The sequence below is a fragment of the Poecilia formosa genome, unplaced genomic scaffold (genome assembly GCF_000485575.1).
Source record: "Poecilia formosa unplaced genomic scaffold, Poecilia_formosa-5.1.2 Scaffold629, whole genome shotgun sequence".
In the NCBI taxonomy this organism is placed as follows: Eukaryota; Metazoa; Chordata; class Actinopteri; order Cyprinodontiformes; family Poeciliidae; genus Poecilia; species Poecilia formosa.
This window is the reverse complement of record NW_006800568.1, coordinates 160936-177751: the sequence shown is the minus strand read 5'-3', so window position 1 is coordinate 177751 and position 16816 is coordinate 160936. Positions and strand designations below refer to the sequence as shown.

The 16816-nt window shown below is 39.0% G+C and overlaps 1 protein-coding gene across 1 annotated transcript in view; it reads right to left on the bottom strand.

Annotated features, from left to right (window-relative positions):
- LOC107834453 (myosin-2-like) overlaps positions 1 to 14665 on the bottom strand; it is a 38011-nt gene extending 23346 nt beyond the window's left edge. The window contains exons 1-3 of the mRNA XM_016665880.1: positions 14459 to 14665; positions 4459 to 4504; positions 3943 to 4067 (exon numbers count right to left, since the gene is read on the bottom strand). Coding sequence (XP_016521366.1) covers positions 3943 to 4067; positions 4459 to 4504; positions 14459 to 14607 — 320 coding nt within the window. The 5' untranslated portion in view covers positions 14608 to 14665. The remainder of the gene's footprint in view (positions 1 to 3942; positions 4068 to 4458; positions 4505 to 14458) is intronic.
- Between the last annotated feature and the right edge of the window lie 2151 nt (positions 14666 to 16816).

Sequence of the window (16816 nt, the reverse complement as noted above, 5' to 3'; positions counted from 1 at the left end):
CCTGGCTATTTTTCCAACCAGCGAACCATTCCGCCACCCAGTGGTCGCTTTTCAGACCACTTAGTCTCCTGTACCGCTCAAAAATGCACAATATGTCTAAAAATAATTTTAGGATATTAAAAGGAAGTTCTGATATATTCCGTTTTCCACGAACTAAAGTATTTGCCACTTCGGCACAAGCACAGTGAGAAACGTCAGAGGATAAAAACACTACACTCAGAGCAAAACTCGGATGTCCCAGCTTTTACTAGCATGTAAATGCACCATCTACACACAAATCTGGCAGCTTCGCCGAAGCGTGAAATGAGTCTCAAAAATACTTGTGCACTCATAACCAGATCTGTGTGTAAATGCAGTTTTGTGTGTGCGTACCAGGTGATTTGTGTACTTTTTCAACATGTATAGGCGTAGGAGAAGGTTTATTTTATTTTTAAGGTTTACAAATCCAGTATTACACATGCACAGATATTTTTACACACACACAAATCCTGTTAGGCACGCACACAACATTTTACACACACACATCTTTTTACACACGCACAAATCTTTTTACACACGCACAGATATTTTGAGACTATTTTCACTCTATAGAGAATCAGCTTGGAGATCACAAAGCTCATCTTCAACAGCCAAGGTGTTCCATGTCTTTGATAGTGGAAATATAGCACTCCATCACTCATGTTTCTCTTGACAAATGCTCATTCATGTTGACAAAGCAGCTTTTCAATTCCTCAAAAAGCAGGGATTGCTGGATAAATTCTGTGGGTAAAGATGTATGATTAGTGCTGGCTGGCTGCTTCAGTCTGCTGAAGAGTCTGCTACTCTCTCATCCACATTTATTCCACCCAGTATTCCAGCGTGCACACTAAGCTGATCACCTTCCTTGCACTGCAGGTTGCTACATCAGCTTGTTTGCCTTGCCTGCCTGTTAAATTCCTCCTTACCCATTGTTTGCAATGCTAAGGATCTCTGTCAATTGGTCTCTTAATGCAAGTGGTCAAATTTTCTTGACAGGAAGACTGGGCAGAGGAGAACCAGCTTGTTCTGACAGGTCATATTCAGGTGGATGTGTTATTGGATACATGGAGTAAATGGAAGCCAATGTGTCTGTCGTTTTTGTCCATTGAAGACACTGAGGATTTGTATTTATTTGGACTTTTGGTAACATGATTTCTGCTGTTTGTAGTTGGCAGCTACTTGGCATTTCGGAAAATTCAGAAGATGTTGGAAGCTGTTTCGGCCCTTGTCAAGTTACCTGACCAGTGTGATGGTTTGGGCCAACTAGTGAATGGTCAGACTAACATCCAGCTTGGGAGCAGAGCCGCAAGCTGGATGGAATTCTTGCAGAGATTCACAGGTCAGCTCTGGAGCTTGCTTGGAATCGAATTGACCTGGGAGAAGTTACTAATTTGGTTTCATCTTTATGCTGATGACAGGGACTTAAGCACGTTGCACACACATACACCATTCATGGCTATAAACACACCCTCCCTAAACTCACTGGTCCCCCATCCTTAATTTGTTTATACGTTGTTGTGCAGAGGTATTGTTCAACATATATGTTTTTCCCCCTCATCCTATCTGATGTTATCATTTCATCATTTAGGTTTTGTTTTTTTGTTTTTGTAGTTGAGGGCAGTGCCCCCTTAGGGTGAAGTTATTTGTTCAATTCTATCCTTCACAGTGTTTTGTGGAAGCATGACAGTTTTCACTTTATCCCATGCAAGCACCCCATATATCAGTTTCCCAAATTTCAGGCAGCTGGGTTAGATAAGCTCTTTTTAGCCTTAAAAGCAAATAATCAAAAAAATTATGTGTGGTTTTATGCAATTTGCTACCTGTTCTGAACTTTTTCTGTTCTGTCTTTTGAAGGAGGAAGACGCACTTTCTCTGTCTCCCTGCCCACCCTATCTTCCCTGCTCAGCGTCTGTGTCCTGTGTTTTTAGAGTCTTCTTTGAATAGCTTCCGAAGTTGCAAATTATGGATCTGGTCAGCTGGTCTCTCAACGCAATTCATCAAATTTTTTCCACTGGGAAACCAGGTAAAGGGGAACTCTCATGTCCCAACGGGACATTCTTCGCTGGATACACGATGGATTCTGGATGGAAGTGGAAGACCGTGTGTCTGATGACGCTGTCAGTCGAGGATGTTGAAGATGTGTACATGATTGGATTTATGATAACAGGTTTTCTGCTTAGAGAAGTTGGCGGCTACCTGGCTTATCGGAAATTTCGTAAGATGCCAGCGGCCGTTTTGGCCACTTCAAGGCTGCCGGGTACGGTTGATGGGATCTGCAGAGCGATCAACACTCAGACTGACATGATACAGGAGCTGAGCTGTAGATTGGGTTCAATCCTGGAACTGAATTGTGGCCGGGCACCGGATCTGGGACTCAGAATGGATATGGTGTGACCTTGGAGAACGTTGTTCGCTTGGATCAGGCGGGAGACCCTAAATTTGGCTGTTTGGATTTGCCATTGAGAAGCACCAGCGAGACTTCCAAGAAAGGCAGTAAACTGATGTCAGCCTGACCTAAACAAATTTTTGCTATCAGAATCTGGCTCCCCGGGCTGGCCTTGGCTGGCCAGCTATCCTCCCCTAGTTGTTACGTCCAAAGAAGGCTCTGTTCTGCTGCTCCCCCGCCCTCCTTTCCCTGAGAACATCTGTGGGCCCTGAACTGATAAGCTGGTGGTGAACTCTTACGTCATACTCACACAGACAATCACAGACAATCACGTGCTTCAGTTAGGGTTCATGGTCTGACACACACATAACTCACATGAGACCCATATGCATGTCACATCTCCTCCTTGTACCAGGCTTGTTTTGTCTGTACTGTATGTGTTTATATGTTCTTATGTGCTGAGGTTTTTTTCTTCATCTCAAACTCTGCCTTCAAAGAGCAGAGTGTGAGACAGGCTGTTTTTTTTTTCTTCTCCTTACCTGATGTTTTTCTTATTTTTCCTATTTCCTCTGCAAGGCGGCGCCTGTTGGGCTGCGAGGCCTCAGCCAATTATTTCCTCTCCCCACCCATGTTGTGGTGTAATGGATGGTTATACTGAAACTGCAATTTTGTTGTCTTTTTGACAATGACAATAAAATAAATTCTTCTTCTTCTGATTTTTTCAAAGACTTTTCTGATGTCTGTGGATCTTTTGAAAGTGAGAACTGTTTTTTTTTTCTCAAAATACTCCTGAGTTTCACCAATAATGTCATGATGATTAGTATTTTGGGATTGTCCAAGTTCACTTAGTTTCATGCTGGTGAAACTAAGTGAACTTAGTGAAGCTAAGTGAATCTTGGTTTCACTTAGCTTCTATTTCAAATTGCATACTTAGGCTGAGAAGTGACCTATTTTTTGTGATAAAATCAATCTCAAAGTCAATAGAGTTTTATACAAACAATTCTGTGAAATTTTTGTATGAATTTCACAGAAATTTATACAAAAATTTATAAATTTTTGTATAAATTTATAATGGCATAACGTCATCTTATAAGATGACGTTATGTGCCAGCTTGCAATCTCTGATGCCACTGTATCAGAGATACGGCTGGATGGGTGTCCCCTTTCCTCCCCCACGTTGGGAATCATTGACTTGGCTCATATACATAGCTCAAATGACTGCTTGGTCTAAGTCACTGATGTGATATTTAAATATGTGGGGAAAACAAGGTTGTTTTACCAATATCACTAAAGCAACTCAAATTATTAAACAAATGTGAGTAAACCTATTCTGTACTTTTAGTTTGCACAATTTTGACTGGCCAAAGTTTCCAGTTTAAATATGGGTTTTTGTTTTGTAGTTGAGGGTGTAGATATTTCTTTTAAAGATACCAAACAAGGTACAAATTTCTACCAACCTCAATGGACAGTGTTCAATTTTTATGGCTATGATCACAGGTGATGCTGTAGTCAGGTTTGGTGTATGTGCGTGTTAGTACCTCTCAATGAAGCATGAGTATTGAATCCTGATAGGGAAACCTTCTTTTCGGATGTGAATTGTCTCCAGTACGCCTGAGTGTCTCAGCTGAAGAGACATATAGTCTACATCAAAGATCCCAGGAAGCTGACAAAACACACATTGGAGACAGCACTTAGTTACATTTCAACAGCTCATCAATTCTGTTGCTTACAAAACTATGGCTATTTAATTATCAAATCTTTTGTATTCTATATTTCCTTGCTGTGATCAATTCAATTTATACTTGTGATAACAAGTATAACACAACAGCTTCTGTTGTTTCCCATGTGAGACATAACAGTTGCTTTTAAGATTTAGCATTTTCACAGTGTTCAATTAAAAAGCAATAAAAATGAAACAACCTGAAAACAAAGTTGAGTTACTTCACACAATTAGGCTCAGCACATCCATATCCAGTTATAAGGCATGTTGCCGTGTACATTTTGATTGTACAGCAGAAGCTAATGGAAATGTTTTATATTATAATAATTTTTACCTTCACAAAATTTGGCTTCAGACAACGGATGATGATAGTGTTGCATCTAAGAATGCAAAAAGAACATTTGAATTAGTCTCTCAGCTAGAAGGATAACATTTAAATCAAGATAAAGACAGTATTATCTGATTCTGAACTTAATCCTTTCTTAACGAATGCTACATTTTTGCCAAATAAAAATTGAGGAAATATAAATAATTCCTGCTTACTCACAATGGGTATGGGACGTATTCAGACCCCGTTTCATTGTAGCAATTTGCTAAAAACAAAAAAGTTCATGTTATTTCTCATGAATATACACTCAGCATTCCATCTTGACAGAAAAAACAGAAATGTAGAAATTTTTGCAAATTTCTTTAAAAACAAAAACTGAAATATCACATGGTCATAAGTATTCAGACTCTTTGCTCAGTATTGAGTAGAAACACCCTTTTAAGCTGGTACAGCAATGAGTTTTATTGGTAATGATGCAACAAGTTTTTCACATCTGAATTTGGGGATCCTCAGCCATTCTTCAGTGCAGATTTTCTCCAGTTTCGTCAGGTTGGGCGGTGAACGATGATGAAGCCATGTTCAGGTCTCTCCAGATATGCTTAATTTAGGTCAGGGATCTGGTTGGGCCAGTCAGGAATGATCACAGAGTTATTTCGAAGCCAGTCCTTTGTTATTTTAGCTCTGTGCTTCAGGTGATTGTCTTGTTGGAAGGTGAACCTTCAGCCCATTTGAGGTCCTGAGCACTCTGGAAGGGGTTTCTTTCAGGATATCTCTGTACTTGACTGCATTCATATTTGCTTCAATTGCAACCAGTCACCCTGTCTCTGCAGCTGAAAAACACCCCAATAGCATGATGCTGCCACCACGTTTCACTTTTGGAATTGTATTGGGCAGGTGATAAGCAGTTTCTGGTTTTCTCCACATATACCGCTTAAAATTAACATAAAAAAGTTTAATATTTGTTTCATAAGTCCAGAGAATCTTATGTCTCATAGTCTGGGCATCTTTCATGTGTTTTTTTGGCAAACTGTGTGCTTTCATATGTCTTGCTTGCACTGAGGCGAGGCTTCCATCGGGCCACTCTGCCATAAAGCCCTGACTGGTGGAGGGCTGCAGTGATAGTTGACTTTGTGGAACTTTCTCCCTTCTCTCTACTGCATCTCTTGAGCTAAGCTCTATGAAGAGTTCTGGTTGTCCCAAACTTCTTCAATTCAAAAATTATGGAGGCCACACTGTGCTCTTAGGAGTCTTGAGTTCTGCAGAAATTCTTTTGTAACTTTGGCCAGATCTGTGACTTGCCACAATTCTGTCTCTGAGCTCCTTGGGATGTTCCTTCAACTTCATTATTCTCATTTGACTCGACATGCACTGTGAGCTATGAGGTCTTAGACAGTTCATAGTTTTAATAATCAAGTTCAATCAATGAAGGAGTAGAATCATCTCAAGGAGGATCAGAAGAAGCGGACAGCATGTGAGTTAAATATGAGTGACACAGCAAAGGGTCTGAATACTTATGACCATGAGATATTTCAGTTTTTCTTGTTTAATACATTTTCAAAAATTTCTACATTTCTGTTTTTTTTCTGTCAAGATGGGATGCTGAGTGTACATTCATAAGAAATAATATGAACATTTTTGATTTTAGCAAATGCGTCCAATAAAACAGAGTGATAAATTTAAAGGGGTCTGAATATTTTCTGTGCCCATTGTATGAGAGCAGAAATTACGTTCTGTATCACCCAGTCTGTTATTTGCAACATCTGAATTAGTGCAAAGGAACTACAGCTCAGAATTTCTTCTCTTTGCAGGAAACAGGATGCAAAGAATTCCATGGACACAGTAATAATTGACCCAGCTCAGGCATCAGTGACCACTGCAAGGCTGTCACTCTGCTGTGCTATTTGTGTGATCCCCCTCCTACCACCAGAAATGTCATACGTTCCAGGTCAAAGCTGAGGTACACACCTAGTGTCAGAGAGCAAAAGTGTGATATGCACAGATATCCTGAACAAATCTTGGATATCATTAGATCACATCCAAATGCTAAAAGACTCATCATTAATGTAGGCACAATATCCCCAAACAGCAGTCTAAACTCGTGACACAGGATTTCAGCCATCTTACTCAATACCATTATATGGTTCCAACTTCAAGTTTTATCTCTGGCCCACCTTGGAGTATTGATAATGTTATTTTGTTGGCTTCTTATAGGTTTTTCTGCTTTTACACTCCACAGCCAAATGGTAATGCTGCAGATGCCCATTATCTTCCAGCGCACAGGTGGTCAGCCCAATCTCTTTGATGTTAGAAAGTCAATAGAATGTGACTCTCCCAAATGTGCACTGCTTGAAATCTGAGACACAACTGTTTGTGATTTGCCAATAAATTGTAAACTGATCCCCCAATTGGGAAAGGGAGGGTCTTTGTGCCACTTTGTGCCAATTCCTGTTAATAAAGGAGAAATCTTGCATCTTGCAGGTACGCTGATTGTGATTACTCCATCTACTTAGGTATTTTCCAGACTGTGTTAGATTTCCTTGAGTGTTAGGAAATCTAACACTAAAGAGTGACTAGACATAAGGAACATAATAAAATTAGAGTGACTTTAAAAAGAACTGAACAAGGCACACGCAGAGGGTAAAGAGTGGAGAAGGCTTGAGCCTCTGCCCCTTTTATCCTTGATGCCCCAGGTACCCTTTTTTGAGTTATTTGAGTTAAGCCTCTGTCGAGCTTATTACAAACTGAACAGTCAGGAATCAGAAAAGCCTATCTGAAGGTCTGTCCCTGCTAATGATTCATAAATTACATCTTCCTATTGCTCTTTCAAATACAGCAGAGAGATACACAGCGGGGTGGCTCGAGCTCTTCAAGCAGTGCTGGCCCAAGATAATATGGGGCCTTAGACAGAATCTGATTCAGGATCTGATAGGTACTTTTTCTCGAACCTATATAAAAAGACCACAGACAACGTATATGAATTTTATAGACAAAGCTTTTGCAAAAGGAGAACTCTCCATCAACAACCTCATCAGCCGTTCACAGAGAATTCTGATCTCCTTCCACGCGAGCCCCTGTTTTATTGTCAAGCAGAACAACCAAAAGGGGCAGTCAGGAAGAACAACAAAGGTCGTAAAACTTCTAACCTAAACAAACCAGCAACTCAGTTCCAGGTGTGATATCTGATCTACTATCTGAGCCCAGTTCAGCTCTAGGTCAAACTGTCAACAAAGAGGGAGGATAAACAAGAGACAAAATACGACTGCTCACAGGCAGTTAGGAGGTATTCTGGTTGATAAGAATTAAGGTCTGGGAAACACAGAGTTAACTGTCTCACATGAAGATGAAACAGTCAGTCGTAACCTCCAGGTCAGTTTATACACACATAAGGAAGAAAACACTTTAAACTAAAAATCACAATAATACTGATTAACATTAGACTGAATATGAACTAAAGTAATAACAAAATGATAATACCAAAAATCTCTATCAGGATCCCCCTTCCTACTAGGGTTTGAATGACTTCATATTTTTTAAGGTTGACTACAACATAATAAAAGTCAAGTCAACACCTACTAGTCGCGGTGACATCATAGTGACATAAGCGTAAAACGCTTAACAACTTAGAGACTTTATCAGCTATATTCACATCAAATATTGATTAAAAAACCCAGCTTTTACTAAGTCTATTATGCAAGAAGCAGATCATTATCCCGGACTTCGAAAAATTGGGGTCGGATCTGACTTTTTTTTTTTTTTTTTGCTTTTCAAACAGACTGATACTGATGATCGCACATCAATCAAATCAATCAATCAAATGTTATTTGTTATAGCACATTTCAGCAGTAAGGCATTTCAAGGTGCTTTACATTATTAAAAAACAAATTAAAAACAGCATGTGACATTGAATAAACAGTCAGAAAGAGAAAGATTTTGGAAAAAGAAAAAAAAGGAAAAAGATTTAAAAAAAAAGATAAAAACATACTTTTGTTACGGAATTTAAGCGCCTGTCGTCGCCGGACTCCGCCGTCCGTTTAACACGGGTAGTTTCCAGGCCCCATCGCCTAACAGGACAAGGTCTCCAACCTTGCAGCACCAGGCTCCGTCCACCTGTCACGCGAATTTTTGCGCTAGGACTTCGCCGTCCTACATGGATTTTTGTGCACTATTTTTACCTGTTAGAGTCTAGAATTTACAGGGTTTTTCTGCTACTTTTGTTATGGAATCTAAGCGCCTGTCGTCGCCGGACTCCGCCGTCCGTTTTTTCCTGCCATAAAATCATCTCCTCCAAGAGGTGAGAGATAGTTCATGAGGTGGGGGTAAGGATTGTCTCTGTGGTCCATCTGGCAATAGAGATAAGATCAGACTTTGGGTGGGTCTTTTCCTTGCTGTGACTATATAACGATGTGATGTGTGTCGTTCAGCGCTCTTTTCTTGACTGCGCTCAGCGAGAAGGGTCTTTGAACGCTTTTGCGTAAAGAAACTTAAAGACAAATATTAATCTTTCTCTTATTATTGAAACAGTTTCTCATTATTTGATCAATGAAACTTCCATAGCAGAAGCTTTAACGCAGGGTAACGCTGATAAGTTGGATAATAAAAACGCCCGACATCATGCTATATCTTCGCACATTACTTCAGTATTCTTTTTTGTTTTTCTAAGAATTTTTTCGGTATTAGTTGCCTTTGTTTGACAGCAATCCGACAGGAAGAGGGCAGGGAGAGAGGAGTGGGAGAGAAGGAAATGGGACAAGCAAATCGAGGATGGGACTCAGGACTCCAGACTACCCTGGCGCGTATTTTGCCACCTGGGCGGTGCGGAGCGGCAAGAAGACCCAGGGGGAACCGTATCTGATGGGGTAAACACGGATTAACGTAACACTGACTCAGGCACGTGCAGTGGGGGGGTGCTAGGGAGGCTTAAGCACCTGCCTTTTACTTCTTGCCACAAAGTGCCCTTTTGGTCAAATTTCTTTTTTTTTTTTTTCTTTTTTTTTCCTAAGCCCTCTTCTGACACATAATAACATGTACTAAAAATATTTGTTTTTGTTGGGTTTTTATGTACATTTCAGATGGGGGACGATTTTGGGTGAAGTTTGATGAGTCTTTGAATATGTTTAGACCCTCAAATTTCCATTTTTGGGCAGAAAAGAATGACAAGAAATCCTAGAGATACAATGGGCCACATTTTATACATAGAGATACATTTTATTTCTGCCTACATCACCAAGAACATTATTATATCCATTAACATACCTTCAAAATACTTTTTTTCTTGACTTGAAGGGGATTTACCTTCATATCAAGTTTAAGATCTCTACAACATATAGTCTATCTGACAGTGTAGAGCATTTTGGCCATTAAATTAATTCCATTTAGTTTAATTTTTTGATCACATTAAAAAAGTTACATTTCAGATGGGGGATGATTTTGGGTGAAGTTTGGTGAGTCTTTGAATATGTTTAGACCCTCAAATTTCCATTTTTGGGCAGAAAAGAATGACAAGAAATCCTAGAGATACAATAGACCTTTGCAGCACTTTCACTGCTTGGTCCTAATAAAAGTAAATTTAGTACATATGCATGTGGGCATATACAGTTGGGTATGAAGCCCAACTGTTGCTATTTTATGTTTACTTCATGACTTCAGTTTCTTGAAGTCATGAAGTAAATGGGTAATTCTGAATGGCAGGCAGGCTTATACATGTTTCTACTTATANAAAAAAAACTTTTATTGCTCTCTGGCATCTTGCTTTGAGCTCAGAGTCTGAGAGGTTTTTCCTCTATCAAACTATTTCTTTGCTTCTTATTTAGTGGAAATATTGATGTTGTTGAGTCTTTCTCCAAAATAATAACCTTTTTCAAGCTTTATAGCTCCACTGTTGAAAATGAGGCTCTAACATTCACAAATGACATTGAAATAAAATCCAGTCCAACATCTGGTGTGAGGTGATTCCTGAGTCTGAGAGGTTTTTCCTCTATCAAACTATCAAAATAACAATCAAGGATTCACACTTATAGTCTAATAAAGCCTTTCTTCTCTGACCAGAAGGAAGCCAGAATTCACTGTTAAGTCGGAGCAGACTTGACAGACTCTTTGACTCTGTATTTCTGTATTCACTTTGCGAGGTTTTAATAAATTTCTTATTTCTTCTCACTCAGACTCTAGATAAGTGTTTTTTCTCTAACAGAAGTCATCTGCCAACACATCTATATGGTATCTTACTTGTTTTAACTTGTTTGTATTGCTAAAATTGTATGCTCTGTTTGTATTGTTGAGGCGCTTATCAAGGTCAAATACACTCACATGCATTCACACACTACATTCCCATATTTTCACACAAAGGCCCTTGTAATTGTAGCATCTATAGAAACTCCTCAGACTCCCGTCTCCCAGGAAATAGAAACTTAGTGGATGCAAAACTGACGTAAGACATCAGATGACCACTGGGTGCAGCCTTAGTATAGTAAACGAATCTTCCCGTTTTTGATCTGTATAGACTCGGTCACGTTCTCACCTAGTCTGTAAGGGTAAGCGTCTCCTTTTTTAGCGCTAAAAAAGAATAAAAAAAGTAAAGTCTGATTGCTTTGTGTTGGCTGATTTTCTGCTCCGTGTATTGGCACATTTTGATTCATCGGTGTTGAAGTAGTCACAATTTTCAACAGTATGTACAATATTTTTTGATTTCATGATTTGATTTATGCTGTGAATGTTCTGTGTATGCTGCTTCCCCACTGAAAAGAAAATAGTTGAACCAACTTAAATGAATTGCTTCAAGTGGTAACGCATTATTCAATTAAGTTTATACAACTTAATTTACTAAGTTTATCCAACTCAGTACAATATAACCATCATTAGAGTGCACTCTCAAAAGTGTATTTGCGCTGTAGTTAATCTGATGGATTTATTTAGATTAACCTAACTTATTTCTTTTGCTTTAGTTATGAAAACTTACTTTCATGTGTTCAATTAACTTAAAAGTTACAAATTTTTAACTTTTAACATTTTACTTTATTATTTGAAACAATTAAGTTTCAAATGCCATGTTGTTCATATCCTACGTTTGACATCGTGATGCAAGTTTCAACAGGGACAGATCCTGTACCATCCAGGGTGCTATGGTGGCGCAGACTAATTAACCTTAGTCCTCAACGGGGCCATAGTATGTTCGATTCTGGGCCTGATGCTATTTGCTGCATGTCTTCCTCCTCTTTCATTACCCACTGTCCTGTCTCACCCTTTAAAAAACACAGATCCTTTATTTGTTTACTTCTTTATTTGAAGTAAGGTAAGGTAATTTTATTTATGTAGCACTTTTTCAGCAATAAGGCAATGCAAAGTGCCTTACATGAATTAGAAGGAAATTTTTTCTCTGAATTTTTGTTCTGATAATGTTAATCAAAGGTAATGAGTTGTTTCTCTAAATAAACAAACTTCTCTGGATTATGGGTTTGTTGTAATTCCTGCTCTGGGTTGAGTAAGTATAGGAACTAAATGTTCATGTTCTGGGTTATTAGGCAGAATAATAATAGGTCCTCTGGATCTTTTTGTTCTAATAGTTTTGATTCCTGTTCTGGGTTATAAACTAGATGCTCCTGTTACAAGCATAAGTACTCCATAATTTATAAACTAGTAGGAGTTTCTCTGGATAGACTAATATGACTTTCTCTGGATAATAATAAGCTAAATACTGGTCTAAAGTATTGAGTTTTCCACAATTTCTAAAAATAATAAACTACACAGACAGACAGGGCAAAAATGACACATCAACTAGAAATAGCACAAGTAGTAACATTCAAATAACACAGACATCCTGGCAAAGATGTTGAGGTCAGAGGGTGTGTTTTGTCTGTAGCCATGTATGATGTGTATGTAGATGTCTCATTACAGCCTGTTCTCCCAAAAAAGTCTCTGATGAGGTGGTATTATCTAAGAGCAAGTCCTTGAGAGTTCAGCCATTCGATTCCATGGGTGACTTTGGGAGGGGTGAAGAGATGGGAAGGAGCAGTTTGTTTACATAAACTCCAGGAGATTTGAGATAGCCAGCAAGCTAACGCCGACAAGAGAGCCAGATTCAGAATAAACAAATTTTCTTTGGATTGAACAGACTTAAAATTTCCATCTACCCTAGAGTTTCAACCAGTACATCTCTGTTCATTCCAATCATTCAAATTAGCATGGTGGTTCCCACCAGGCAGGGACTAGCAACTTCTCCAAGATCCATTCCATTCCGCTAGTGAGTTTTAGCGTCCCGAGTTTGTCCCACAGCATGTCAGTCTGAGTGTTTGCTAGTCGGTCCAATCCATCACAAATTTGTCAATATGCCAGTCAATATGGAGTCCGTCAACTCCAAGCAGCAGAGATCAAGCCATCATGAATCCAAATAAATCAAGGACATATCCTTCTGGGGACAAGTGGTATGTGTCCCACTTGTCCCACTGCAGGGACAAGTAGGACAAGTGGGCTCTCTCATTGAGAAAATTTGATCAATTGCATTGAGAGACCAATTAACCAGATCCATAATTTGTAGTTTCGGTTAATGAGCAACGAAAGGCTCCAAAAAAAGCAGCACAAAGACAGAGCAAGCAAGGTGAGAATGAGTAGGGAGAGAAGCAGAGGAAAAAAGCGTCCACTTTCACCAAGAGCCAGAGGGAAAATAAACTAACTATGGCTTTGAGTAAGGCTGACTTAAATTTGTTAAGTTAAACCGACTTAATACATTCAGTTGGATAAACTTAATTGAATTATTTAAAATTTAAGCAATTCAATTAAGTTGGTTCAACTTTTCTTTTTTCAGTGTACAGGATCTTTGAAAAACTAAAACATGTTAAAACATATATATTTAAATGAAATTTAAGATATTTTAGTTTATTAGTTTGGAACAACTTAAAAGTTTGTGCTGACTTTCTGTAGAATTTAGTCAAAGAGTTTTAAATTAGTCATTAGGAAAAAATAAATGATTTCAGTAAGAGTGGCAAATTTGTCATGGTAAACACACTTAATGACTTAAGTCATAAAAAAATTGTAAATTGAGTTGGATAAACTTAAAGAATTTAGTTGGATGATCATAATATATTGAGTTAGACGAACATAAACTGAGTTAGTCAGACGTAGGATACAAAACTGACATTGAACTCAATTGTTTCAAGTCAAGTTAAAGTAAAAAGTTCCTTTAAGTTAAATATTTGTAACTTAAGATAGCTGAACACAAAAAAGTAAGTTGTCATCACTAAACCAAAAGAATTAAGTGAGATTAATATAAATAAGTTTATAACATGAACTACTGTCATGAAGTGCGGTGAGAGGTGGTGAGGAAGACGCCGAGGACCCAGGTTGAAATGACGAAAATGATGATTTTAATGATGATACAGAAGCACAAAGTTCAAAAACCAGGCAGGACAGAGTGAACGGAAGGCTAGGCTCACAACCTTTTAGCAACTGGTAGACAAAGGACAATGCTAGATGTGATGAGATGACTGACAAAATGGTAGACAAAACAAGGACAAGAAAGAAGGAACACAGCTGGGTTTAAATACACAGGGAGACAATCAGGGGAAACAAGAGACAGGTGTAACTAATCAAGGGGTAGACAGGACAGGAGAGAGACTCCACAGAACACAGAAACCAAAATAAACACACAGAAAAACTCAAATCACTACAAATACACTTTTTAGAGTGGGAGGACCAAGGTTCAGAAATATGTTAGACAGTGTAGGAGACCAAAACTAATAGTAAATGTTTGATGGATGTCTTATTATTTTCCTTCTGTATTTTTTTTTCCATGTTCTTGCATCTTGCGAGTTTATTTACTGATTCAGGGTTTACAAAGTTCAAATTGGAACAGATGGAATTGGTATGCATATAAGTGGACTTTAACCTGAACCAGATACTTCAATAAAACTCCAAACTGAATTTGAATTATAAGCTTTCTTTTCTCTGTATTGTGCCCTGAGATGACATTATTTGGCATAGGGACAGTAGAAATGAACTGATTTAAAGTGATTTCTACCTTTCCATACGTGTGGTGAGTTCAGTGAGGGACTGCAGGAAGTGTGAAGCAGCAGTTGGGGGTGGCTGACGAAGATGTTTCATCTTCCAACTCAGTTCCTTCTGTTGGATGTACCTATCTTGAAGCTTCTGGAACAATTCAGAAATCATCTAAGTGAACATGAAAAGAAAAACAATGTGGTTACCTGGAATATCACCAATGACCATAACTGGTTATATGCACTTAAAAAGCTGTTTTCTTAAAATACATTTTTGATATATTGTTGGTGTGATGGTAGAGATTCACCCAGCAATCTGAAGATTGCTGCTTTGATACCCACTTCATCCGCCTGTATTTTGTGTCCTTGGCCAAGGCACTTCACCCACATTGCCTGCTGGTGTTGGTCAGAAGGTCATGAAATAGCTGCCGCTCTTCTATCAGCTGTAGCTACCATCCAGTATCTTGCAAGTCATCAGAGTGTGAATGTGTGCATGAATTGGAATAACGGATTCTGGAGTGTTTTTGAGAATCATTTGAGGCTTGAAAGCACTATGTAAGTCTGATGTCATTATAAGTAAAGAAAATCCTAAAATACCTATGGTATTTTAATCCAATTAAAGAAATTAAAGTTGGCATATACTGTACGTCTTCAGGGTGGTGCAATGGTGAAAACTCTTGTTTAAAGGTAAGGTTCCTCATTCAAATACCATCTTGGAGTGCTTCTGCATCAACTTTGCATGTTCTCTACAAGCTTGTCTTGATTCTTGCCGGGTTATTCTGGTTTCCTCCGAAAATATGACTGGTAAATCATTGATTGGCTGCACAGTGGCGCAGTTGGTAGCACTGTTGCCTTGCAGCAAGAAGGTCCTGGGTTTGATGCCCAGCCCAAGGTCTTTATGCATGGAGTTTGCAAATGTGGATTCTCTCCGGGTACTCCGGCTTCTTCCCACAGAAGAAGCTGGAGTGTGTGTGTGCATGGTTGTTTGTCCTGTATGTTTCTGTGTTGCCCTGCGTGTATCCCGCCTCTCGCCGGAAACGTTCGCTGGAGATAGGCACCAGCACCCCTGCCGATCCCACTAGGGACAAGGGTGTACAGAAGATGGATGGAAGTCATTGATCTATTAACATTGCCCTTATGTGTGAATGTGCATGGTTGGTAGTGCTGTGTTGCCCTGTGATGGATTGGTGACTAGGGTGTACCCCACTGCTCATGAACCCCCCCACCCCCCATGATTCTGCAGGATCAGGGTTAGGTAACCCTAACTTAACAGGTCCATATGCTTTACATTGCGTATTTATTTTGAGGTTTGTATATGCTTAATGCAATGAAAAGCTCCAAAAACTTATCATAGCTTAATTAAAATAAAGACAAACTATTACTGTCAGGGTGTGTTTTAAAAATGGATCTGGCGAGAGATGTACAGTACTGTTAAAAATGTAATGAAAACATCAGAATCCAATTAAAAAGAGCCAAAATCTGAATAAAAAAAGGTAATCCGAAACAAAGTCAAGCAGAAGACACAAGGACATTACAGGGAAGAGAAAGGAGTAGACAACCCAGTGAATATTGATTGACAATGAAGTGCTTAAATACTGGGAGGTTGAATGCTGGAACAAAGCAACTGGGCTGATGGGTTGCAGGTGTGAGTGAAGATATTTTAGGCAGACTGAGGAGAGAGAAAGAGAAATGGTGGTACAGGGCAGCAAGGAAGAGTACACAAGGGGATAGAAAATTTTCCGGACTATAAGACGCACCTCCCAATAAAAAAAAACCAACACAGTAAACATACACATATAAGCCGCACCAGACTATAAGCTGCAGATATCTCTGCCGCTCTAGGTTTTCCACAGCGATGCAGCACGCAGCAGAGGGGGGCGGACACCCAAAATTTGAGTTATAACAGGTCAATTGAATATCACATTTATTATGGTTGAAAAAGAAAAAGTTCCCAAGTTTAGATTTAACTGAACTGAGGGCGTATGAGTTTGAAGAGAAAAATCTCCTGTCTGCTACTAGCATGTGCTAAATGAAAATGGGTGCTTTCTTCTTCTTCTGCTTCTTTAGATTTCAACGGCAGCTTGCAACCATTATTTCCATTATTGTTGCACTACTGCCATCTATTGGATCCTAATATCTATACCTCAAATTCTCATAAAGATCCCAATATTATTTAAAAAACGAAAAATCTTCTTTTTCCCTCAATGCTATTTAACTGATCAACAACATTCACTGTCATAATTTATGGTTTGGTGAGGTGAGGGAAGACGCAGGCAGACTAGGATGTAGATAAAAACAATGATTTAATGAAGAATCCAAAAATAAGAGTCCAACAGGGATGGCACAGGGAAACAGACTCAACGGCATAACACGGCGAGGAT